At 50.2% G+C, this 27,252-nt stretch overlaps 1 protein-coding gene across 1 annotated transcript; it reads left to right on the forward strand.

The window, feature by feature from the left end:
• Nucleotides 1-2,756: 2,756 nt before the first annotated feature.
• LOC115331147 (peroxiredoxin-6) lies at nucleotides 2,757-26,943 on the forward strand. The gene is made up of 5 exons (XM_040219269.2): nucleotides 2,757-2,980; nucleotides 10,617-10,760; nucleotides 13,093-13,166; nucleotides 24,564-24,636; nucleotides 26,566-26,943. The coding sequence occupies exons 1-5, from the start codon at nucleotides 2,816-2,818 to the stop codon at nucleotides 26,698-26,700; spliced, it is 591 nt and encodes a 196-aa protein (XP_040075203.2). The 5' UTR covers nucleotides 2,757-2,815; the 3' UTR covers nucleotides 26,701-26,943.
• Nucleotides 26,944-27,252: the final 309 nt, after the last annotated feature.

Raw genomic sequence — 27,252 nt, forward strand, 5'->3', positions numbered from 1 at the left:
CCCAGTGGCACTTTGTTTCAGCTTACGAGGGATCGCAGCGGTCGCACGAGCCATCCCAGCCAATCAAGCGCTAGGAACGTAACGTTGCCTGCAAACCGCCCCCCCCCCCCCCCCCCCCCCCCCCCCCCCCAGGGGGATTGGTGGCCGAGTGGGCTGAAGCGCACACCCAGCTCGACGCGCGTGGAGCGAAAGCTCGCGCTGCGATGCTGGGTTCGAGCCCCACCCCTGCCCGTTTCGATCTGGATGAGCATCGTACCGGCGTGCGGTCGTGTATCACTACTGCGTGGTGCACGTTAAGGCCACGGTCCCACTGAATGTGGCAGTTTAGGTACTTTTTGGCAGGCCATTACTCATCTCCTTTTAAATACTGTTTTGTGGGATTGATGTCATTCGAAAGGCAATGCAATCCTCTTTCATTTGATATTATGTATGTGTTGGTTTTGGTTCGCGTTTGAATCTCGCATCCGAAAGCTTTCGACAAGTGCAGTGGAGACAGAGGCAGCCATGACTTCAGGTCTACGTATGCACTAATCGTTCCAACCAGAGCTCGGCATTCTGATGTCTCAGCGCGCTCTTGTCTCCTCTTCTCCCTGAGTTTTTCGGCGCATAGACCAACACGTTATTTACAAGAAGTCCGCGTTTGGCCACACCATGTGTGGGCACTGCACGTGCGCAGCAACTAGATTGACGTAAAGTAAAATGTCTTCGTATGTGCCACCCGGAGCCGTTTATACTGAGAGAGTTTGGTCTCTTAAAGGGACACTGACAGGGTATTTATGCTTGCCGAGGTTTTTAGTTGTACGTGACATATGAGAGCTCAACTACCCAGAACAGAATTTGCGCCTCGAAATTCGGTTTCTTTCCGCCCGAAAACCGCCGATCAAGAATTGGCCGGTTCGAGTCTCGCTCACTCTCTTTTTCGCGGTCACGGGCCGTTTTCTAAGGTATCGATGCGACCACCAAATTTAATCGAAGTCGTGGGTCACTGAAGGCACACACTCAATATTAAAAATAGAAAAAAAATATGAAACCCATTTTTTCTGGCTTCTAAAAAGCTGTAATTACGTTGATTGAAAAAAAAAAGTTCCACAGACAACCGGAAGCATTCTGTGCGTTCGTCGTTTCGCGTATCGTGGGACTCGCGGGGACGGCGATGGCAGCGGACGACGGGCGTGGGACCTCTATTTCAGAACTGTCGTTCGCGGTGCCGGCGAATTCTGTCTACCGTTAAAAGAGAAATGTGGGACTGATCAAAAGAATTGGTATTCATCCCGTACGACACGCCCTGCCACCTAGCCGATTTGCACGAAGACGTCGCCGAGCCGTCGCTCCCTTCTCGTGGCTGAAGACAACGCTCGCGCAAACGTCAAGCACGACGTGTCTACTTCGAGTTGAATATGCACGCGTACGATTTCTTTACTAGGTGCGAATGTCCACAAAGCGTGGTGCTTCCCGACTTCGACCCGGGAGTGCTTTTGCTAGAGAAAAATCGACAGCAAACTTTCCAACTTACAGTTTACCGGCTAAATTATTACTAAGGAAAGAGATCCACTAGAAACAAGATGCTCTAGTAGCTCAGAGGGAAAGACGTCCGCTTCACACGCGGTAGGACCGGGTTCGATCCCCCGTGAATTTTTTTTTTTTTCAAACATTTTTTGATGTTTACATATCTTTTTCTTTTTTTTTACAATCATCACTGAAGAAACGAACAAAAAAATAACAAACAAATGTTTGGACGATACTTCGCTGAATTAAACGGTATGGGATTTCCGTTTTGACATCTGCGAACTCAATGTAATCACTTTCCACAAAATGCAAGGAGCATATAAATCAGGTAGCGTCCGCTTTCCGAGGTGCCCGTAAATGTTCTACAGGAATTGCAGCCAGCCATTGGTCCCGATCCCGTTGATCTTTCGGAAACTCTGTCGCACAATGCCACTTTTTTTCGGACGCAGGACATGTGAGCCAGCTCTTCACGCAACATCTTGGGTGTATTCTTTTCGGAGCCGATCATGGAAATTCACCACGGACACTCACTACTCATCTCGAACTCCTCAATGTACAAAACAACTCATCTTGGAGTACAGAACAACGAGCGGAACAAACATAACTGCAAAAGAATCACACGGCAAGCAGTTCCCGCACGCCGCATCGCACGCCGCATGTCGTGTCGTCTGCTACCGGAGAGGAGAAAAAAAAACAACAAAAAAAACCGCACGGTCGGGTGTAGCCACGTGACTTCCGCCAGTCACTCTCTTCTCTCCACTTCTCCGACCTCCGTCGGGTTTCGGTTTCGGTTTCGAGCAGTTGCGTCTTTTGGCTTTATTAAAGAAATACGCTACTCTGTTGCAAAATATTAATTGGGTAGTCCTCCGACACCATAATGAAGCGCCTGGCAAAAAATAAAAAAATTTTTTTGGGGGGTGTCAGTGTCCCTTTAAGGACATTTCGACAGCCTGGCAACCACAGCAGCCTAGTCGGACAACCGGGGGATGAATACTTCCGTCCGCCGTTTTGTGGCTCTGACTCATATTAACTCTATGCGACTTCTCAGGAATCAACGAGACAACGAAGTAACGCCACTTTGTATTATCGCGTAATCCGCTGGTTCGGGCAACAAGCTCCACCCATTGACCAAACTCTGTCTGTATAAACGGCTATGGTGCCACCGCTTTAGTGCCACAACGACAGCAGCGCCACCGTGGCGGCCTGACATTACAACCGTGCGCAGAATGTCGGGACGTTCGGAAGCCGACCGAAAGTTGCTGAAACGTGGCACTGAGCTGCGGGATACTGAGCGTGCGCGCGCGCGCACATGCGCAGCTGGGGCATCCTGTTCTCGCACCCGTCGGACTTCACACCGGTTTGCACGACGGAGCTGGGCTCCATGGCCAAGATCCACAGGGACTTCGAGAAGACCAACATCCGGGTCATCGCCCTGTCCTGCAACTCCATCGAGTCGCACACCCACTGGATGAAGGTATGTCTTATATTCGTTGCACCGCACGTGTCAGATCGCCGCGCTGAAGCCACCGCAAGTTCGAGCTTGTTCCGGAATCAGTTGCCGCACTAATAATAATAATAATAAAAAAAAACACGGTTAAAAACAGTTCATGTGTCTGCTTTTTCACAGAGTATTCAAACAGCCCATGACTGCGGTCAACGAGAAGAGAATGGCGAATGATAGGTTGAAAGCAGCACTTACAAATGGGGTCCGTTATCTATGATTGTGCACGCAAAACGCCAGGCACATTGCAGCGGGCTTCACTTTAAAAGGTTAATCATATGCTCAGCTTCATCACTTGCCGAGCTCTCTGGGCTGATTGAAGTGATTGAGTCTCCGAGTATGGCTCGAGAAATGCAGGGCTTGGTGAGTCTCGATCGTCTTGTTGCTTCGCAGCCGATGCGGTTGATAGCCAATCAGAACGCCAATGAACGTATCGCGAAGCAAGAAGCGTGACATAACGTTTTAAAATCTATTGCTGTGTCTCGCTAGCATCTTTTAGCGTCGCTCCACAAGTTGCGCCGTTAGTCGATAAGAACGGCAGGGGACGAATCACAAAGCAGCAAGTGTGAATATCTGTAATCAGCCACGGCTATGGGAGACCTCCCACACTCTAAAAAAAAGTCGGTGCGTCTACTTTCACGCACAACACTCGAAGAGCCAATCAGCGCAACTTACAGAGGCAGCTCCGCGAATGACGATGCCGAAACATATGTGTAGGCCAAAAAACGCAGTGCGAGTTGTGACATTAAGCAAAACCACGCTTGCATTGCTTTATGTCACAACTAAGAGTGCGTTTTTTGCTCTAAACGTATATTCCGTCATCGTCATTCGCTGAGCTGCCTCCGTAAGTTGCAGTGATTGGCTCTCCGTGTGTTGTGCGTGACAGTAGACGCACAGACTTTTTTAGGGTGCATGAAAAGGGGTCGTATTCGTATCTGCAAATCAATAAATGTAACGCATTAGTGACATGGGCGACCAAAACCGTCGCTGTGGTCGAAATTCGCGATTGGCCAAAGGGCTCTTTGTGATATCTCTATCTGGATTATTTCTTTTTGTTTTGTTTTCATTGACGGTAATTGGCGCAATGGCAGAGTGTCAACTGTGCCGAGGTTAGTTTAAGGATGCGATTAAGGAGCTTCCATTGATATTTTTACGAAGTCCATCGAACTTTGTAGTTCGCAACTCACAATAAGTTGTCAAGATTATATAACTCATGGTGATACGGGGAGGCAAATTCTGCTCGTGACGTCACGAACGGAGACCCTAAGGGGGCGCCACTGAAACATCTCGGCGCTAATTGGATGCAGGCTCCTGCAGCTTTCTTCGCCACATTCGTCGAATGTTCTTTTCGTTGGGACTTGCACTTACTCGCAGGTCTTCAAGTTCCGGATTTTGAACTCAAGGGTACTGATGTATATAGATCGCGAAAATGCAGCTTTTTTAAATATATTTTTCATGTGGCCTTAAAGTTCTTTGATGAATTAAAAATTTCGCGGCTTAAGCCCGAGACACATGCGCAGGGGTGGAACTCATGAAATGTACCTGGGAGCAGCCACGGGAGCAGCTGAAACAGCTGTTTTGGAGCAGGTTGGGAGCAGCTAAAACTACGTTCTGGAGCAGGCTAGGAGCAGCTCAGATCAGTTTTCATTGCACTTCAGCTTGCGCCTTAGACAAGCACGGGAGCAATTTCAATCGTACTTATAGCAGAACAGATGAACATGAATGGTTAGGGACCTAGGTAGATGGGATAACAGTGTAACAGATGCGAAAACTTGAAACTTTGTGAGCCTTAATGAGAATCAAAAAGCCAGTACCCTGTTTCTCAAGATAGCGTCCTTGATATTTTCCGAGCGGCTTTCAGCTGCTCAAAATGCAAACCAGCTCTGCTTATCGCACAACCCACACGTGCTCGACATAGTAATTATATGTGCGAACCCCGTGACGTGCGCCAGCAATGGACGTGCAGTTGCACGGAGGAACAGGGCAACAAATTTCGCGTTTATCCTATTGTGCAACTCGGTTACGAAGCAGCAGACTACGATTAACGAAGTTATCGTATTTGAAGCGATAAGCAGGAGCAAGGTTAAAGTACGCCGAGCAGATCTATCACTCGCAAAAGAGCTGCTGGCCGGCAAGGTTTCGGATCGGACCGCTTTTCAGTTCAATCAAATCACGATTTATCTTGCGAGAATGCGGTTCCAACTTCTAACGACGAAGTACTAAAAGGAATATCTTGCTCATTTGTTTTTAACTGGCTGACGTCCGGATCCCGGGCCGCAGAGCCTCAGGCAATTTGACGCTTAACGACTCGACCTCACCTCAGCCGACTTGCTTAACCGCTTATGGTTGAAGAATAACAATCCAGTCGCAGGTGGTGTGGCGCTTAGAATCCGAGTTTTTTCGCGCGCTTCCGACTCGGGATACACAGGGAGAATAAACAGAACAAAGGATTGCAAGGCCGACCAGGCTGAACGCGCTCATTGTTGCCAATCGAGTCAATAAAACCGAAACCAAGACAATATAAAAAAGTTTCTTGGCGCACGTTTTGCGATCTGGCGCATAATGGCGCGAGGTATTGGCTGTGGCGCAGTTTCTGCAACATGGCGCAGGATGGCGCAGACATATGCGTCTGGCGCAAAATGGCGCAAATGGCGCAGCCGTTCCACCCCTGCATGCGCGAAAAAATCCATCCGATCCGACGTCCGATACGGCAGCACGGCTGCCTGATCCGAAAATTTTGGTCGCTTCAGACGTCGGATCGGCGATCCGACATGCGTCCAACGCGCCAGATAGTTACGCACGGCGGACGGATTGTCGGATGCGTTCAGCCAATGACAGCACAGCTAGCGCGAACGTCATGATGACGTACTGGGTCTGTCGGGACAAACAAGAAAACGGGACGGGCGACGGGAAGCCGGGCGCGTTGATCCCGCTGACCCATTCGAGAAAGATGGCCCCGGCAAAGACCTCACGCGCTGACGAGAACGAGCTTCTAACGTCGCTCGTGTGAGCTAAACCGTCAATCTGGGACCATAGATCTGTGAACGCGGACCTCCGCTGGAGTGCTTGGATCTCCTGGGCGGAGCCGAACGAATCGTCATGTCGCATGCAAGGTCGGAAGCGTGTGTCTCAAACTGTCGCGTGCGGCGATTCGGAGCGGCGTTCGGACTGTCGGATCGGACGATTCTGCCGTCCATGTGTCTCGCGCTTTAGAGACATAAGCCGGAATAGTCGCTTAGAGGAATCGTGGTTTTGCTAAACATTGGCTCGGGTAGAGGTTTCAGGAGTGCTTTTAAAGGGGCGATGCAACGAGTTTTGTGTTTTGCGGAAACACCGCTTAGAGCGGATCCCTGACGTTAATGACCTGTGAAATACCCATTCGTTTTTCACCACACGCAATCGAAGTCGCCGAAAAAAATAAAAAAAAAAAACGAGCAGAGTTCACCCCCCTCAACTCGCAGCCAGTGCAAGCGGCCACGTGATATGGAGCCGAATATATGCCGCCAATGTTGATCATAGCCACACGCTGGGGTTGGCAAAGCACAGGACACGCGCTGAGTTCCAGACATTGTTATGGTTCGGCTGTTGTCGTCATTGCAGCGATTGGACACTGTAATTTCGAGGACAAAACGCTCGGTTCTGTCCTCGAAATTACAGTGCAACAAAGGAGTTTCTTGGTCAGTGGCGTTGCGTGCGAGTATCCTCGAGTCCCACTAGTGCCAGTAAGCTCTTGTAAAGTGAAAAACATTCCAATCGAATATCGTTGCCCCGCCCCTTTAAGTCATTTATACCAGCTTCAAGTACATTCCTGATCTTTCCAACAAAATGCAAACTACCTGGTTCCCTCTCATACAACACAAAAACAAAACTGACCTTAGAACCACCACTAAACTCTAACTTAATCTGTTGCTCCAGCCGCCGCAGCAGCTCGCGAAATAGTTCAGCCCTGTAGGCAAGTGCCGCCGCTTTCGTTACTATCGCTACGAAAGATTCAGGCCAGCCCGAGAGTTGCATGTATTTGCACCGCGATGCGTCATCTCACTCGGCCTTGCCCTACAAACAGTTGTTAGTTCCCGATCTGGCCACTCGTCAACTTCCCAACGTTGTGTGTTTGGCGCTCGAAAGTCTCTCGTTTTCTCTCGCATAATCAATCATTTGAACGGCACCGCTCTTCGAAATTGGTCCCCATCATTAATCAAACTCCCCACATGCAACAAGAACATAAGAGAAAAACGCAAGAATCGGCATAATGAGAATATGTAGCAACATATGCAGAGAGCAAAATGCTAGCAGCACGCTGAGTGCTGTTAATGAGTCCCAGATATTTTTGACAAAATTAACACTAAAGGCGTCACGCCCGAGTGACGAGATCATTATGTCTCAAATGACGCGTTCGGCAAGGACAACCTGCTTTATTTTTATTTATTTTTTTCTTTTGATTTTTTTCTCACTGCCTTAGCAGACTCTATCCCGGCCGTTATCGGTCGGAGGAATGGGCGGCCTCCAAGGTTTTTCTTTTCTCTTAGTTACGAAACAAAATGTTTGCGGCAAAAGAGGCCGAAAGACGGGCGAGAGTCCTCGTTGTAACCAGTGGCGTACCCATGGGTGATGGCGCCCTTGGCAAGTAGTTAAGTTTGCGCCCCTGATGATGATGATTTTATGTTAAATCCCGCGTCTACGCGAAAGTGGAGTGGCTGTGTCACAGCATATTCATTCCACTGCATGCATTGTACTGAATACACACGTTAGAAAGATACCAAACAATATAAGCTCATCTCAAACCACCTCGTAATTCTTGTCTGGCACCCATATTTCGTGTAAAAAAAATAGACTGTTATTATTAAAAAGTTGGTTCCAAATAACTTTAAACCACAAAGATGAAAAAAAAAAAAAAAAAAAAAAAAACAGCTGTTGACATAAACAACGCTATGTCAAAAAGCTAAAACTATTGACTTAGCATCAGCAAGGAGGTACTCTCTAGGTTTCCGACATTTTATTTTCCACTTTGGACGGACTATGTTCACGTTGTATATCAATTCGCTTTTGCGAAATCGAGCAACGTTTTGGCGTAGTTTTTATGCAGCGCCGTGATGTATTGTTACTGTTTTGCATGGAACAAATATAAAACAGTAATAATACATCACGGCACTGCTTAAAAACGACGACAAAACGTTGCTCGATTTCGCAAAAGTGAATTGATATACAACGTCAACATAGTCCGTTTGCTCCCCCCCAGTTCCTTCTTTTTCTACACTCAACTGAGCGCGATCACCAACTCTGTCGGTGCCCTTCATCATAGCCTCCTATATCTGACAAAGCATGGCAGATCGCCACGAGAAGCGGCCGCCGAAATGGAAAGGGTGGATGAGACGGATGAGAGGAGAGTAGAGGAGAGCCCCGAGACTGGCGCCCTGCTGTGGTCAGACGCCGAAACACACTTCTCCCGAGCAAACAAGTGTGTTTCAGGTACTCGCCGCTGCAAAAGCTGTGCACTGACGTCCAGGTTCCCCTAGAGTAACTGTATATGCTCCGCTCTGCAAGCGTTCCCCCCAGGTTCCCCGAGAACTCTGCTCTGAGATGCTCTGTGCTACCAGATCCTCGCGCTCCAAATCTGCGACCGGGCACTCTATGGCTCCGTACGTCGCCGAACTGCCAGGTTTTGTGAGTATAAAGGAGGCTATGCCTTAGTTCAATCCTAACTCAGGAATTCCTCCTCGGCTACTCGCTGACCCGGCGCCAGTTCCCACCTTTCCCTTGGCGTCCGGGGCAAGTGCCCCACGCTCCACACCCTAGGTACGCCACTAGTTGTAACGCTAAACTGCTAACGAGCTCGCGGTCGATAGGCTCTCACTAGAAAATACTCCCGCGATGTAACTATAGTACCACTGGACACCGTGCACGTTCGCTGCGCTACAGGAGGTATCACAATTAACACAACGTATACACACCAGCAGGACCAACTGGCCTTTTCTAATGTGTTAGCATTAGTACCCCCCCCCCCCCCCCCCCCCCCCCCCCCCCCCCCCCCCCCCAACAGGAGAAAGCTGACGGCGTCCGTTCGTGGACAGAACAGTAGAAAGGGAAGCGCGTCGCTTAGAGAGAAAGAGAGCAGGGAAGGACGAAGGAGAGAAGGAGGCGACATCACGGGGTGGAAGCCAATGTGCGCGCGAATGCTGGGGCGAGTCTGAACTTGCAGGTGCGCGGAGGGCGTATGCCTTCTTTTACATGAATTTTTGTCTTTTTTGTTTTGTTTTTTGTGCCACTGCTGCCAAATGTAAGGATTGGGGGCCGAGGACTTGTCAAGCTGCATCATGCAGCTTTTTTCCTCGGTCTCCCTCCGTCATACACTTTTGACGGAAAATAAAACATATTATTATTATTATGAACGAAGCATCAGCGCTGGTCCAAGTAGGCGGCAAAAAAAGGCGGCTTGTGAACGAAGGAGATGGGCTGCCGAAGCCGGTGAACAACGAAAGCAGCGTCAGGCAGCGGATGCGGGCGAACGAGAATCCCCAAGGCCGGAAAAAAAAATTAAACGAAGATCTATTGGTGAATCCTTAGGGAATGCGTTAGCATTACCCTTGGGAAACATCACACACCTGTCCCCCTTTGGAAAACGCTAACACTGACCCCGTAACGAAGCCAAACAGAGGCAGAGAAAAATAGAGAAGACCACAGAGAAAGCCAGAACAAAAAAGTGAAGGGGTCAGCGTTAGCGTTTCCCAAAGGGGACGTGTGGGACGTTTTCCCAAGGGACATGTCATCTCTTAGGATTCACCAATGAATTTTCCTTTAATATTATTATGAAAAAGGGGCATTTGTCCACAGGAGCTGATATAGAACTCGCATTACAGAGTTTTAGCAGATCGTTTTTTCGCCCCAATAACGACACCCAATAACGATACGATGCATGCCCAAGGCCGCCGGAGGGGAGAGGAGGTATCGTTATCGGGTCCAAAAAACGATCTACTAAAACTCTCTATTATAAAAGCGCGAAGCATCTCCGTGTGCCCAGTTCTCTAGTCGCCTCCGCTTTGGCGTAATATCAAAGGCACGAGTGCATATATGCCACCAAACGTGTTACTGCAGTGTTTGCAGCTTAAACCCTACGACTAACATCAAATTTTCGCTCGTCGACAGAGCGAAATAGGCTTTCTGGAGACCCGACGATTCTCTCCCACAGTCCCGCTTCATGACCTGCTTTTGTGGCCAGTCATTCCGCTGAGATGGTAGAAGTTCAGCGGAGAGTCCTCGTAGCTTCGACGAGGTAGGGAAGCAGTTCCGGAGTTACTCTATAATTACATCAGCGCGTACACATCTAGAATGGCATCTGACAAAAGTACGACGAGTCACCATTTGAGAACAAAAGTTACTGTCATGAGGAAGTTCGGTGGTCTTCATTATAAGCCGTTCCGGAGGTCCATCACACATTTTACCGAAAAAGTTTTCGCTAAAAAGAATTTTACAGGGGCAGAAGTAACCCGGGAAACGTCACTTCCTCCGGCAAAAAAAAAAAAAAAAAAAAAAAGATGTATGCGAAAAAGCGGAGGCACGTGAGTTCGCGGGAACAGGGTTGAGTGTCCGCCGCTCTGCGGCATCATACGCGCAGGACATTCAGGCGTTCAACGACTTGGAGAGCCCCATGCTGCCCTTCCCCATCATCTCGGACGAAAATCGGGACTTGGCCGTCCAGCTGGGCATGCTCGACCCCGAAGACAAGGACAGCGAGGGCATTCCCTTCACCTGCAGAGCGGTACGCCACGCGTCAGCTGAGGCTCCGCTCACGCAGTAGAGCGTTTCACTGAAGGACTGGTTCACACTTGCTCACAACCGAGTTTTGGTGACCTCTTACGACGATAGTACACACTGGCACACTGGCGCCATCTTCGAGAAGACCCTGGAGCTGTATTTCACAAGAGCGAATGTTTTGCAGCACTTGCGAGATCAAAAGTAACTGGTCGTTTAAAACAATGTCGAAGTTTTTCGAAGCAATAAAAACAAGATGACGCGCAAAAAAAGGGGGCCATACGGTTCAGTAGTAGCAAGTTCCGTTTATTACGCCAGGAAAACGGGGAAATGGGGGGGGGGGGGGGTGGGGGGGTGGTAGCGATGGTTACGAGGCCTGAACGTCCTGGCACATGATGCGCATACGCATTGAACGGAAAGTGTTCTACATATTCCCGATAGATGTTGCCAGGTGCATTCTCTCGTCGGAAGTGGCGGCAAGCGGCCGTGACGCAGCCGGTCACACTCATTCGAAAATGTGACGTTGCAGAGGGGGCTTACATCGACAAGACGTGACTGCTAGTTACTATATGGCAAACGTAACCTAAAGACTCGTGGTCGTATCGCTGGCGTAAGCCCCTACAAGGATTGCCTTATGTTGGTATTGGCGAACAAGCCAATACCAATTTGCCAAATGGGTTCGGTTGCCATGGCAACCGAACCAGTACCATGGCTTTGACCGTCATCGTAATCCTTCAGCCAATACCTCTAACGTCGTCAAACACTGCTGTGGGAACGGGCCTCGACTCATATTCTAAATAATGCCCGCGCGTCGACTTTTTTTTTTTTTTTTTAAGGCAAAGAAATAAATCTTATTACTGCCATCTGTGGAGAGAGCTGGGGAATTCACGAGGCCGTAGAAAGGCATTTTGACCGTAAAATAAGGTCCGCGTCGGGGCATTGAGAGTTTTGCCCCTCGTGTTCTCGTCTTGCTCACTGTCTCAGGTTTGCTGATACTCTCTGTTTAAACACAAAGGACTGCCGACCAGGCGATAGGTCCACGCCTCGGTGGAGTCTTGCCAATGAAGGGGAGACCACAGTTTTGCAACGAAACGAATTTAATACTGCAAACAAAAAAAAACAAAAAAAATGGTTAACAAGAGCCGAGCTGCGAAAACAACAGGGCTTGAACGCACTTCCCCTGGCCGGTGCACGGGCTTCGAGGATAAAAATACTCAGCGCACAACGATTTAGTCGAAAACCAACGTCTACAGCTTAGTACAACGCATTAACCATCTCTTACGCGGGAGCTTCCCGGAACATGAAAAAAAAAAAAATAATAACAACTTCGGAGCTTAAATGTTATCAAATAATACAATCGGACACCCGTGAGAATAAAAACCAACTACAGAAATACCGCTTCCTTAATTACTATGAAGAGGAAAGTGCGAGTGGAGGGGAAATCTCGTCTCACAGTGTCCGGGAGTGACGGTCTTGCGAGGCGCTGTCCGAAGGGGGAAGGAATGGTCCCGGTGGGTTGGGCGGCTTGAAGCGGCCACACAATCACACGCACACACTTCGTCGTCGAAGTCTTCCCCAGTCCGAACCCCACGGACTCGACGCTTCGATTCGCCGCCTGTTGCTTCCGAGTTTCCCGCTCACACTGCTCGCCGTTGCCCCCAAAAGAGTCCCCTTCGACGGGCCCCCGCATTCCAGCACGCAGGCGTGGAAAACAAAATAAAAGGAAACCAAACGCCAGGACGCTGGCCCGCTCGTCCCTCCATCCTCGTTCAAAGGCAGCATCGCTTCGTTTTCGTGGGAGCTGGGTCCCAGCCCTGACACCCCGCGAATTTCTTGGAAGGACGCGTCTAGCCCGGGAGAATGGATAACGTAACACAGCCGGATTTTGTGACACTCACTGTGTAGCCTTAGGCCGACATTTTTTTTTTATTTTATGCGTTGTCATTTGTTGAGGAGTCTCCGTGGATTGCAGTGGTTGTCTTTCTCAAAGTACTCTGTCAACAAATAGACGCGGGGGAGGTTTTTTTTTTTTTCCCCTCTTATTTTTTTTAGAGTGCAGGAAAGAAAGTGATTGTTTCTGCGTAAAACGGGCTAAGGCAACCCGGAAAATTTGCGTTGCCGTGCCCAGCACCATTGCGTCACAACGACGGGCGATGTGTAATCCCCAATTACAAACCATTTACGAGCATTGTGGCTTTCAAGGTCAAATCGCTTCTCGAAGCTCCTCACAATGAGCTTGCGCGCCATGTAGACAAATTGCTGAAAGCGCTCTTTGGAATGGACGCAATCGTCCGCTAAATCATATAGGGTTACACAACCCTCCCCCTCTCATCCTACAGGTGTTCGTCATCGGGCCGGACAAGAAGCTCAAGCTTTCCATGCTGTATCCGGCGACCACCGGACGAAACTTCCCGTACGTGTAGAACAACTCGTGGTTTCGACGTCACGTATACACCTAACGAGGTTGCGCTCGCACTGGCGTTTCAAATGGACTCTATATATCTTTTTTCTGTACACCAACTCGTGGCTTTAACGTCACGACGCATGCGCAAAGATTTCACTCGACACTAAAGTAGAAACCGCATGTAAGCGATCTGGTGAGCGACGAGACAAGCGATGGCGACCCGTTTCGCTGTCGCTCGGTCAGTCGCGCGACGAGGCAAACCGCATGAAAGCGCGACGGGAGCAAGCGACCAAGGCGACGAGCGACGTTTTCTAGAAGTTCAAAAACCGAGTGACTAGAAATCGCCCTCACTCGTCGCTCACTGTCGTCGCTTGCGCCGTCGCTCGGTAAAACGCTTACATGTGGTTCAGCGCATCTGCCCACAGCTGCTGTGGGCAAACGCGTACCAACGTGTACACGCGGGTGGTTTACGACGTTTACTGCGAGCGACTTTTACAAAACCTGCAGCTGCACTTGCGCGTGCTCGTGGTCACACAACCCTCCCCCTCTCATCCCTACAGGTGTTCGTCATATATATATTTTTTTTTTTAATTGCAAATATAAACTACGCACTGCCAAACGCTCAGTTTCCGCCCAAATATAGCGCTAGCGCTCCGAACTATATATACTCATGTTTGAGAGCGAAGCATTATCTTATTCAAAATTTAAAAGGGAGTTTCGGAAAGTTTCAATGGGAACATGGTGGCCGACAGAGCCTATGCAAAGAAATGGGGCTGAATGGCGCAAATTACCGAAGGCAGGGCCTAATTTTTCCATTGAAAGTTTCAGGAATTCACTTATAAATATTGAATAAGATAATGGTAAGTTGTAAAACATTGGCTTCTGGTACGGACCGCTGCATTTAGACAAAAACTAAGCGTTTTGCGATTTTTCTTTTCCACACGTCGTAGATGGGCCGAGTCATTTGCTGCCTTAATCGATCTGACCCGATTTCGGAGCGGGGCGGCATCAAGGCGTCCTCGTGACCTTGGCCTGCCCAGAAGCGTGATTCGACAGCGCCCGAGCCTCGCGTCGCCATTTTGCGGTTCTCCCGCCGTAAACGACGACTGCGCCGACCTCGTCTGGTTGTGGGCGGCACGTGGAATGCGAGCCTCGGATTCTCAAGCGCCTCGGAAATGGGGACTCGTTAGCATCCGCTGGGCCCGACTCAGCCGCGCTCGCGACGCCAACCGTCGTTCCTTAAACAAAATTCCCCCCGCAAAGAAGTTCACAAGGTTTTGTTTACCGCAAAAATAAAGCACGCTCAGTCTCAGCTGGCTGAGACTGAGCGTTAGGCGATGCGTAGCTTATTTTTGGAGTTATTTTTTTTTTCTCTCGTTTTACATTTTGTACATTACTCGACACCCTGTTCGTCACACCAGCTGCCATTGTGGTAGCCGTCCTGCTGCTGAGCGCGTACGTTCTGCAGCAGTCATTTCGCACTGCCGAACTTGCTCTCGTCATCACACTCTAAAAAAAGCCTGTGCGTCTATTTTCATGAAAAACACCGGGAGAGCCAATCACCACAACTTACGGAGGCAGCTCAGCGAACGACGATGCCCAAACATATGTTTAGTCGAGAAAACGCACTCTAAGTTGTCACATTAAGCAATGCAAGCGTGACGTTTTGCATTGCTTAATGTCACAACTTGGTCTGCGTTTATCGGTCTAAACATTTGTTTCGTTATCGTCATTCGCTGAGCTGCCTCCGTAAGTCGCGGTGATTGGCACTCCGAGTGTTGTGCTGGAAAGTAGACGCACGGGCTTTTGTTTAGAGTGCAAGAACAAGTGGGAACGGTCACGCGCATGATTCTTCGCGCTCTCTATCCAATAGGCCCGTAGATCTCAAGTTTCAGCAGCGCCTCAGGCGAGCAAACTTTCTCATGTTTTGGTTGTGCGTCATTAAGCACTCTCACATTGTTCGCGGGCGCCAAGATGGTTGAATTTCATCGCTGGATATGAATTTCCGAAAACAAAAATACTGAGGAAGCAACACGAAAGGCATTCTTATTGTTTTGATACGATACTGAAAGCGCGAGCAGAGCTTTTCTGTCGTCATTTTCTGGTTATATGCGCTCTGTTTACCGCGCGTAGACGGACCCAGAGCAGCGGGTCAATCGGTCACATTAGACCCTCTAAGAAATTGAAAGCGTCTACTCCCCCGCTGAGCACTTGGGAAATCCAATCTTTGCAATCTACCGCGGAAACTGAACAAATAAAGAGGCTAAAAAAAAGAAAAAAAATTGCTACTAGCTTCGATTATTTTGATAAACCCGGGGGGCACAGAATGTGTCGTGCATGTACTGTATAGGCGTGCGTTATGATTTGCTACGCTTGGCGGTGGGGAGTTTTGGGTGGTTTCGGACAAGCTGCACATACGACACTCTCGGGTTGTTCAGAGTGATCGCGACAAGCTCGTATTTGTTCAGGAGTGGGCGAGTGCGTCACGAGCACGTTTTAATTAGTAGCCTTTGCGCGGGTTCTGCTTCTTTGGTGCATGGGCGGCGGTAGGTCAGTTGCCCCAAGGAAACCCTTGGGGCAACTGAAGTAATCGCGAGCCAGAGAGGTGGTTTATCGCGCCCCCTGCGCTATCAATTGACTGTTATCTGAAGTCATGACGCAGTATGCCCTCTGCGCTATCCGTTGTAACGTTACAGCCCCGTGATGTCGGGAGTCCATGCGAGCCAGCTGCGCGCATAAACTCATGCGAGCCAGCTGCGCGCATGGACTCATGCGAGCCAGCTGCGCGCATGGACTTATGCGAGCCAGCTGCGCGCATGGACTCATGCGAGCCAGCTGCGCGCATGGACTTATGCGAGCCAGCTGCGCGCATGGACTTATGCGAGCCAGCTGCGCCCATAAACTCATGCGAGCCAGCTGCGCGCATGGACTCATGCGAGCCAGCTGCGCGCATGGACTTATGCGAGCCAGCTGCGCGCATGGACTCATGCGAGCCAGCTGCGCGCATGGACTTATGCGAGCCAGCTGCGCGCATGGACTCATGCGAGCCAGCTGCGCGCATGGACTCATGCGAGCCAGCCGCGCGCATGGACTCATGCGAGCCAGCTGCGCGCATGGACTCATGCGAGCCAGCCGCGCGCATGGACTCATGCGAGCCAGCTGCGCGCATGGACTCATGCGAGCCAGCTGCGCGCATGGACTCATGCGAGCCAGCTGCGCGCATGGACTCATGCGAGCCAGCCGCGCGCATGGACTCATGCGAGCCAGCTGCGCGCATGGACTTATGCGAGCCAGCTGCGCGCATGGACTCATGCGAGCCAGCTGCGCGCATGGACTCATGCGAGCCAGCCGCGCGCATGGACTCATGCGAGCCAGCCGCGCGCATGGACTCATGCGAGCCAGCTGCGCGCATGGACTCATGCGAGCCAGCTGCGCGCATGGACTCATGCGAGCCAGCTGCGCGCATGGACTCATGCGAGCCAGCCGCGCGCATGGACTCATGCGAGCCAGCTGCGCGCATGGACTCATGCGAGCCAGCTGCGCGCATGGACTTATGCGAGCCAGCTGCGCGCATGGACTTATGCAAGCCAGCTGCGCGCATGGACTCATGCGAGCCAGCTGCGCGCATGGACTCATGCGAGCCAGCTGCGCGCATGGACTTATGCGAGCCAGCTGCGCGCATGGACTCATGCGAGCCAGCTGCGCGCATGGACTCATGCGAGCCAGCTGCGCGCATGGACTCATGCGAGCCAGCCGCGCGCATGGACTCATGCGAGCCAGCTGCGCGCATGGACTCATGCGAGCCAGCTGCGCGCATGGACTCATGCGAGCCAGCTGCGCGCATGGACTCATGCGAGCCAGCCGCGCGCATGGACTCATGCGAGCCAGCCGCGCGCATGGACTCATGCGAGCCAGCCGCGCGCATGGACTCATGCGAGCCAGCTGCGCGCATGGACTCATGCGAGCCAGCTGCGCGCATGGACTCATGCGAGCCAGCTGCGCGCATGGACTTATGCGAGCCAGCTGCGCGCATGGACTCATGCGAGCCAGCCGCGCGCATGGACTCATGCGAGCCAGCTGCGCGCATGGACTCATGCGAGCCAGCCGCGCGCATGGACTCATGCGAGCCAGCTGCGCGCATGGACTCATGCGAGCCAGCTGCGCGCATGGACTCATGCGAGCCAGCTGCGCGCATGGACTCATGCGAGCCAGCCGCGCGCATGGACTCATGCGAGCCAGCTGCGCGCATGGACTCATGCGAGCCAGCTGCGCGCATGGACTTATGCGAGCCAGCTGCGCGCATGGACTTATGCGAGCCAGCTGCGCGCATGGACTCATGCGAGCCAGCTGCGCGCATGGACTCATGCGAGCCAGCTGCGCGCATGGACTCATGCGAGCCAGCCGCGCGCATGGACTCATGCGAGCCAGCCGCGCGCATGGACTCATGCGAGCCAGCTGCGCGCATGGACTCATGCGAGCCAGCTGCGCGCATGGACTCATGCGAGCCAGCCGCGCGCATGGACTCATGCGAGCCAGCTGCGCGCATGGACTCATGCGAGCCAGCTGCGCGCATGGACTTATGCGAGCCAGCTGCGCGCATGGACTTATGCGAGCCAGCTGCGCGCATAAACTCATGCGAGCCAGCCGCGCGCATGGACTTATGCGAGCCAGCTGCGCGCATGGACTCATGCGAGCCAGCTGCGCGCATGGACTTATGCGAGCCAGCTGCGCGCATGGACTTATGCGAGCCAGCTGCGCGCATGGACTCATGCGAGCCAGCCGCGCGCATGGACTCATGCGAGCCAGCTGCGCGCACCGACGGTCGCCAGCGAAGCCGCCGCCGACGTACTTAAAGGGGTACTCCGCCGATTTTTGAGCTACCTCAACTAACTATATTTTCTGACTCCCCGGCCTTTGCCCTTTCTGGTATGCTATTTAGTATCGTGAAATTCATAATAGTTATTGCGAAATCGGCAAATGAAAATGATGCAAGAACAAACATTCAAATATACCCGCCCTTTTCAGGGCCGTGACGTCAGTGGAAGGTTAGCTTGCCAATCGGGCGAGCAGTCTAAAAAATAGAATATGCCAATCATTTGTTCCGTGCTGGAGCGCGGGGACTGGAGCGAGCTTCCAAAGCATTCATTTGACACCATGAAACTGCTTCGAATCAGTTGGGAACAAATTGTACAGTCCAAAGAGTGAACCTCTGCACTTCCAATGACGGCACTTTTTCATTGTTGCCAGTAGAGACTTTCAGTTTAAAAAACATGGTGAGGACCAAAATTGTAAATTCAATAGCTTCATGAAAAAAAATTATTTTGACCTAATATTTGGGATACTATTTTGGCGATGTTGTTTGGCGAGTTTGGCGAAATTTCAAGCAAATCGGGGACCATGAAGAAATCGGCGGAGTACACCTTTAAGCGCGATCCAAACCAACGCTTCTTTTTGCGCCTGTAGGTCGTGCGGCTGCGGATGTGACGCATTTCCTGACGTTTTTGCTGTTTCCGGGCGCGCTTTCTGAGTCAGAACCGTGCGCTTTGGTTTGGACGGGCCAGCTTCGGGCGAGCGCGCACGCGCGCAACAGACTGGCCGGCCAGGACAGTCTGTCGCAGCCAGAAGGCGGCGAGAGAGAGAGAGAGATCGCGTTGTTATGTTGGAAGAGAATAAAAGTGGGGGGAGGAGAGGGCCAATTGTGGATGCGCACCGGGCGCTTTTGTCACTTGCTCTGAGAAGGCGGCGAAGAAACGCGAAGCCGGAACTAGCTTGCCCTCTCCCGATTGGCTGGGACACAGAAGCGCCCTACTACGTCACCGCGCGTTTTTGTGCGCGTTGAGAAAGAAGTTGAAATTATCCAACTTTTTTGCGCGCGCCCGGAAGGAGCGAAGAAGTGGCGCGACGTCACGAAAATACGTCACATGCGCAGCCGCACGACCTACAGGCGCAAAAAGAAGCGTTGGTTTGGATCGCGTTTTATGGAACCAAGCAGACAGCTTCCAAATCACATCATCGTGGTGTTCGTCATGTTTCTGTACGTGCTCTGTCATCGCTGAACCTGTCGTAAACACGAAAGGCCCAACGAGTATACGAACTGCGGAGTAGTAGAATAATATAGTAGGCGCGAAGCAGTGTTGGGAAGTATTTCAAATACTGGCATTTGAATTTCAAAATACGAATTTAAAGTGCTTTGAGTGTATTGTATTTCGTATTTAATTACACAGTGGCTGATGTATTTGACACCTGTATTATCGAAACGGGCACTCGGCCACCGATCCCTGGGATGGGTAAAATGATTGACTCCATGATTGATTCACCAATTTTGTAAAAGTCGCATTAACAACGATATGCTTAAAAAGGCTTCATTAATTCAACTGAGCCGTTTAGACTAAATTCGTATCGAATACATTGTGTTTCCTGGTGTTGTACCCGCCTTTCTTGTGACAAATTGTATTTTTGAAGCAGTAACCTTTTTTTCATACGCTTGATTCTTGGTGTGTATAGACCAGGGGTGGCCAAACCGCGGCTCGCGAGTCGCATGCGGCTCTTTGCTGGTCCAACTGCGGATCGCGGATCCCTCGTAAAGGGACCCCCCCCCCCCCCCCCCCTTCACCCCTTTCCGCGTTTCCCCAGGAAAAAAAAAGGGATTTCAGAATAAAGCACACTGCAGCTTGCACTTTGACAGCCTTGTACTCCCATACGTACAGTCGTACAGCCTTGTGCCCTCATACGTACAGTTAGACTAGGAACAAACGTTGTTTGCTCCCCCCCCCCCCCCCCCCCCCTTTGCGGCTCTTAGAAGTTCCGTGGTTTTGTTTGCGGCTCTTAGGCCAGGCCAGCCTGGCCACCCCTGGTATAGACTCAACCTTTATATGGGCACAACCCCCCCCCCCCCCCCCCCCCCCCCGAGGTTAAGTCTAAGTTTTTAAATACCAGAATGTGGGAACAAAATGGAAGTATAGAAGAATTTTGAAATGATAAAATACTCTCGTTGTATTCCTAGCAGGGTAAAAAAAAGTTTTATTTTTTATATATATTGAAATAAACCCGTTTTTTTAAATTAAAATCAAATCTATATGATTGAAATCAAATTTTCTTGATTTAAATAATATTTATTTGATTTAAATCATATTACCAGGATTTAAAACGTAAACTTATTTGATTTAAATCAGAATAATTTGATTTAAATCATTGCTGTAGATTTAAAGTACAGTTTAATTTTTTTTTAATTTTATGGTGTAAACCCCGCAATAGTAGAACAAATATAGCTTGATTTGTTAGTGCAGTGGTTCTCAGCCATCGATATTTCGCGGACCCCTTGTGGATCGGCGGAGATGATGGAGCACCCTTCTGTGGTGAAGGGAGGAGAAAAGGTATCGGTTAAAATATAATAAGGATTTAATAAATAGATATAAGTAAGGGCTCGTGGGAAGTAGACCTCTCTTTTTTGACTTGGCACTAAAAAAGTCGCCCGAAAACTGAAACATTTCTTCTCGATCTGAAAAAAGTCACCTTTTATTGCCGGGCTTGACTGATGAGGCAGGGCTTCGCGGACCCTTAGAATGCCTTCGCGGACCCCAAAGGGTCCGCGGACCTCCATTTGAGAACCACCGTGTTAGTGAACAAACATCATTTGTTTTTTATTACACGTCCTTATTTTCTTGCGATAGGACATTAAATTTCTAGATTTAGTTTCATTCTTTCGCATCTCTATTTAGATGACGAAGGAAACTTCACAATCTATGTGATTTTAAATATATCTCCACCCTGATTCGTACCTTATATTTAAATCAGGGTGTCGAACCGGAACCGAACCGGACCGAAAACCGGAACCGAACCGGTATTTTTTCCGGAACTGAACCCGAACCCGAACCCGAACCGTTATATTGTTATCGCGATGAACCCGAACCGGAACTGAATTGGAAAAAAAAAAAATAACGGTTACCGGCTCATGTCAAAACGGTTCGGCCACGCGCTGTTGACAATGAATGTGCTATCAATGCCATTTGTTTTTTAAGTGCCGTCAACAGACACACACCTCGCTTACATATTTTTCTTCTCCACTCACTCTCAGGAAACGCTGCATCCATGAATCTTGATATAGGAACCAGTATTGCGCTGGTCGCGGCTTGCACGGAAAAAAAAAAATTGGAAAGCAGTGCAAAAAAAAAAAAAAAAAAAAAAATCGCGTCACGGGATTTTATTTTTTTTTACAATCTCGTAAATCCTAAATGCTGCTGTGTGCTCATTTCATAACATGTTTCTAGAACGCGCGAGTTCTTGAAGCTTGCTTCCATCGGAATGAGAAAAGAAAAGGCTGTGGAGTTGGATAATAATGCATCCGGTTTCGTATAGACCGACACGCGGAGCGGCTCTGTTTACCAACACGGCCGGAAGGCCGCGCATGCGCGGTAGCTATGTGGGCAAAAGCAACCCGGCTCTCCGTGTTTTCGCCATTGCGTTGTGTGGCGTGCGCTCATTGTTGACGTTGTAGGGACGCTTCTAGCTTTATTTGTGAGTCGTGTTTCCTGGCAACGCATGTCGAATGCTATGGCCGACAATTTGAGCTCGCTACCCGAGCCTGAACGGCGGCGGTATCGAGACAAACTGTGCGTGGACGACGTTGCCTGCGAGGATCCGTACGCCGTAAACAAAGCCTGCTGGACTTCCGACGTGAAGTTGCTGCCACCGAAGTCGACGGCTCACGTCGTCGTTTATTTAGTTCTTTCGCCCAGCCGGTTCACGGCCGACACGGAGCAGGCGTACAAGTCTCTCGAGGCCTAAGATTACTTCGATTCGGTTTCCGCACTGCCGGCGAAATCAGCAGACTGTGGGTCCGCGGAAGTGTATTTATTAATTAAATAAATGCACACAGCGTCTTCAAGTCAAGGTATGCTATTCTTCCTACTCTCATGACCACAAGGCATGACAAGCAGTAGCGCTTTGTCCGTTCTGCTGCCTTGGCGGTAACACGTTACAAGTAACGGCGTTACCAGGAACGCGTTAGTTTTTTCAGTAACGTAGTAACCTACTCGTTACTTTTTTGACACAGTAACTGGTAACGTACTTACGTTACTATTTCAAGTAACGTAGTTTCGTTACTCGTTACTACAATTACACTTCAATTTTTTTCCGTGTTTTTAGGCGTCAAGCTATGTTTTTCTTTGCGTTTTTTTCTCGTGAGTATTTGGGTGAAACCATAAGAAGAGATAGAGTAATTATGTTCAGTTTCTGCATGAACAGAATGTTTCTTGATATATGAGCTTATGCATACCTGTATCGTCAAAACCGTAAAACGTCTTAAATCTTAATTTAAAAAGTAACGCAGAAGTAACGTGCGTTACTTTTTATCGGTAGCGGTAACGCGTTAATTTTATTTTTAGGATACGTAGCTTAGTAACGCGTACCTTTGATTTGCAAGTAACGAGTAACGTATTTCGTTACTTTTTTTCGGTAACGCCTACAACACTGCCGTTCTGCCGCCGATCCCCTCCTGCTTGGTAGCACGGGCGTAGCGAGCCTCCGACGAGCGCTTGGCCGGTGCTTTGTGCGCGAACACCGTGGCAACAAAATCCGGGTGGTCTCGATCAGACGACGGTTTCCCTGCACATAAGCAAGCCTCGGGACGGAGATTGAAATGGAAGCCGCATTTGCCTCCAAGAAAGTGGTTGCCGCACAAACGGTCGTTCGCGCGCAAGGCGACCATAATTTTCGATCCACGGATATTATCCACCTTCTATGCCTTTCAGAGTTTGCCGGGAACTTGTAGAAGCTCACTCCGCTACTTTTCTTGCACATTTCGGTGAGATTAAGGGCAACACAGCTTCGCGGCATGCTGAAATGCTATGACGCCCATGAGAAACGTGCGCGCTTTTGCCCACACCCCCCGGCTCCGGCGCGATCGCAGCGCCGCCGCAGCGCCGTGACGTCAAGCCCGCGTGTCGGTGTATAGGCACTTAGAAACTAACATATTTGTGAGACAGCGAACTCTTCTATTTTAATATTTATCCTATTACGTCCTTCTGGCGTTGCGTTCGATGAAGTGTTTTTCATATTCCGTGTCTCGTTTAATGAAAACTCCTTTAAGGGTCTAATTTGAGTTACCGAAGGCTAGTTCAAATAAAGAAAGCTGTATTTTCTCCCCACTGTTCCTTCAATTGCTTACACGCCGAGGTGGCGGGATATTTAGCGAGTTCTACTTGCAAGTGGGTTTGTAAGGAGGTCGGGGATTTTACAGCTACTGCGTCGGACCCAATTAGATGAAGTCCGAATGCGTAAACGTCGGTGAGGTAACCTTTGAGTGCACATAAAGAAACCATTCCTGGTACAAATCCCTGAGCCTTAAGGCCCATACGCACACTCGCGTTTGAGCGCGGTGCGTTCCGTAGCGGCAAGCGGACGCGTTACGTTGCGAAGACCGCTTGCGCCAAGCTTGTACGCACAGTTGCGTTGACACGCAGTCAACCGCAGTCAAGAGCCAATAAGAACGCGCTATCGTCGCTAGTGGCTCACCAATAGTAAGCGAAATCCAAGGCAACATGGCGGCGCACGGCGACGGCGTTGGTGTTCGATCTTGGGACAATCTCGCCGGCTTCCCCGACGTTTTGTCAAGCTTGAACCATCGCAGCCTTGGAAAATACAGTCTCCACCGCTCCCCAAAACGAAAAAGCAAGCACTGCGACCCGCGAACCGGATACGTCTCGCCGAGTCGGCCGGGTGGGGCGAGCGAACACGTCACCCCCCTCCCCTCTTTCGGCTGCTGATTGGTCGAACGCACCCGAACGCACCGCAACGCTTCGGAAAGTTGAGCGAGTCTCTACTCGCTTGCGTCGCGCTACCGAGCGTTGCGGGAAGGCGCGCGTCGCTCTGCAAGCGACCGCGCCTGGCCGCAAGGACTCCGCAACGCACTCAAACGCGTTCAAACGCGAATGTGCGTATGGCCCTTTACACTACGATGTATCAAGTTTCGTATGTGCTGATTTCAGATGTTTTATTTGTAATTTATTTTGATGTTGCAATTTGTCATTTATAATTTCCGAACCGGTTCGCGAACCGGTTCGCGGATCGAATTAATCGAACCGGAACTGAACCGGAACAAAATAAATTTACCTGAACCTGAACCGTAACCGAACCCGTATTTTTTTAGGTTCGACACACTGATTTAAATATATAATAAAAGTAAATATTATATTTATAATTAACTACGCTTTGGTCGAAGTATTTTGTACTTGTATTTCGATACATTATTCACTGGAAGTGTTTCTTCGCGTCCCCGGCGCGGAGGCATTCCGAGGTGGTGCCGGCTAAATACCCAATCAAGCGCTCTCGCTCCTTCATTGCGTTTGTCGGAATGCCTGAGCAAGACAGTATTTGTATAAAGACGGTTTGAAAATGATTAATTTTCAGGGAGTTGCTCCGTGCCGTGGCCTCCCTTAAACTCACCCACGAAAAGAAGGTGGCCACGCCGGCAAACTGGAAGGTGAGTGCTCGTCGCGACCGCGACAGTTTATCACCCTGTCATACGTTGCGGATGTTCTATTCCCATCACGGGCAGTGGCACAGATTTAGTTTTCTAATCAAAAGGATTTTTTTTTTTTTTTTTTTTTGTGGGGGGGGGGGGGGGGGGGGGGGGGGGGGGACGGCGTTTTTTTGCCAAGCTCTCTTCGTAGAGGGCGGTGATTTGATTTGGCTCTTCGAGTGCTCGGCGGGAAAAGCAGACACGCGTGCATTTTTATACTCGGTCACTACTTTGCTTTAAAGCCTAGCTGTACGCGTGCACATCGAAAGCCGGTCTGATCCAGCACTGCCGTAGCTTTCGCAGCGTTGCAGCAGACCCATAACTTCAACAGCAAAAGCGGTTGAAGTGAAGGAATTAAAATGGGGAAGACAAACAATGGGTGATGCTCTTTTTCTTGGCGCGAGGAGGAGGGGAAATTGTGTTGTCGGCAGCTTCCCGTAGCCTCGCTGTTTAATCGGCGTATGAAAACGGCGGATGCTCGTCAATTAATCGGAAAAGGAAGGGGGGGGGGGGGGGGGGGAGGATGGTAGCGATTCCCCCTACATGCTCTAAACTCTGTTTTCTCACGGCGCGGTGGTGGCGCGTCGAGCGCACTTCCAGTCTGTGGCTGTGGGCGGAAGTCACCATGCGAGACGTGCATTTTCGCGTTATTTTGAAAGAAATCAGACAAAAACTTGCCTTCTCGTGAAAACGCCGCAACTGGGGCTGTACCAAAGGAGTCCAGGAAGGTTTGAAGGTCAGTTTTCATGTGCTCGGTTCGTCCGAGAACGTGGATATGTAACGCGTGAAAAGGGAAAACCAGACGCCGTCGGACCACGATTGCATGGGCGGGAAGCACTTTGGGTTGAACTCTCGGACACTTGGGGTCATCGGATTTATTTGTTTTGTTCCAACATGAACGCGGGAAAACCGTCAAGCTGTACGGACCACCTGCGGACTCCGTTCAGTGGGTCCAAGTTCAAACGGCCACCTGATCGTCCGAACTGTCATCTGCTCTTTCAAACGCTTCTGTTTGTCGTCTGCTCTTTCAATGCCGGTTCTCACATGCAGCGAAACGCCGATGCAGCGCTGCTTACGTGTCGTCGGCTACTTATCGTCTGCAATGAGCAGCAGTTTTGACGGTGCGATACAAAGCTGGCGAACGCTCCCGTCAGCACGCACTTAGCTCAAGGTCAGCGCTACGCTTGTAGCGCTCCGCTGCATGCGTGAACAGGCCTTCAGACGACACCGGCCCGTGGACCAAATGTTGGCCCGGTAATTGCGATAGAAGCAAGCGCAGGCCTCAAAACTTTGAAGGTTGGTTGGGGTAAGCAGGCTCGGGTAAAACAGTAGATACAAGAAGATTTTGATCATTTTTACCCGTGGCCATCATCGAATTGTTATTCCTAACTCACTGGGTCCGATTCTGCTGACGATTTTCGGTATCGACGTCGACCATCTCAACTACGGTTCGCTCTTTTGCAGCCCGAGCGACGTCGCAACCGTAAATAGCGAACGGAATCTCATCATGTGAATCAGGCATTAGCGTCCATTCTGCGGCGTCCACGCGGAATGAATAACCGCATGTCACATTATTCACGTGAAGTTTTGCGGTGTAACGATCCTCGGCAATTTCGCTGAGGCCACTCAAGTAGTCAGACATCACCAGGAAGACGTAGAATCAACAATTCCAACGCGAAAAAATAGCTTGGGAACTCATACTGACGCCGACAACATCGCATTTCAATGGTTTGTTTATGGGCGACGGCGAGTATATGTCTTGCCCAAACTCCATCGCGCATGCGCGGCGCCGGTGGCGTCCGCTAGGGGCGTTCCGGTTTGTTTGTAAACATGAGTTGCTCTCTAGCGTGTTGTTGAGTCGATGTATATGTTGCTCTTTTCCAACCGCAGCCGGGTGATCCCTGCATGGTGATTCCCACGGTGAAAGACGAGGAGATCCCGCTGCTGTTTCCCAAAGGAGTCACCTCGTACAACATGCCCTCCGGCAAGAACTACATCCGCGTCACCCCTCAGCCCGACCTTTGAACGCCTCCTCACCCACCCCTTGCGTCACCACTATACGCTGCAGCAGCAAGGGGCCGATCGCCGGTCTTACCACGTAGTGGCTCCAAAGAAGCACGCCGGACGACGTCATCCGCCACTCTTGCACGACAGATAGACAGTTTCGACCTTAACCACATTAGCAAACAATCTAAGCTGCCAAGGGACATCCAAAGAAGGTCCTGGATGCATACTGCCCCGCGACGGATTCATCCAGTCTAGCCAATAAAAAAGGCGAGCTATATTGGGTTTTCCATGGTCATGCAGAGTTGATAAAAAGATGTCCACCCCTTTTTCCCCCATTAAGATAGTTTTTTTTTGTTTTTTTTTCCTTTGGAGCATGACAGCGATCGCCATTATCGACAATTATCCGTGTTCGCCATTGTTTTGGCACGCATTTTGGGCACCTACTGGATACGAGGACCGCGTCAGCGTTCGGCGAGGACGCGGATCTAAGCACGCTTTTTGCTCATTGGATGGATGGATGGATGGATACGCTAATGGCTGTATACCCAGAGCTCATACAAAGAGAGTTAT

The sequence above is a fragment of the Ixodes scapularis genome, unplaced genomic scaffold (assembly GCF_016920785.2).
Source record: "Ixodes scapularis isolate PalLabHiFi unplaced genomic scaffold, ASM1692078v2 PGA_scaffold3__209_contigs__length_174095766, whole genome shotgun sequence".
Taxonomy (NCBI): Eukaryota; Metazoa; Arthropoda; class Arachnida; order Ixodida; family Ixodidae; genus Ixodes; species Ixodes scapularis.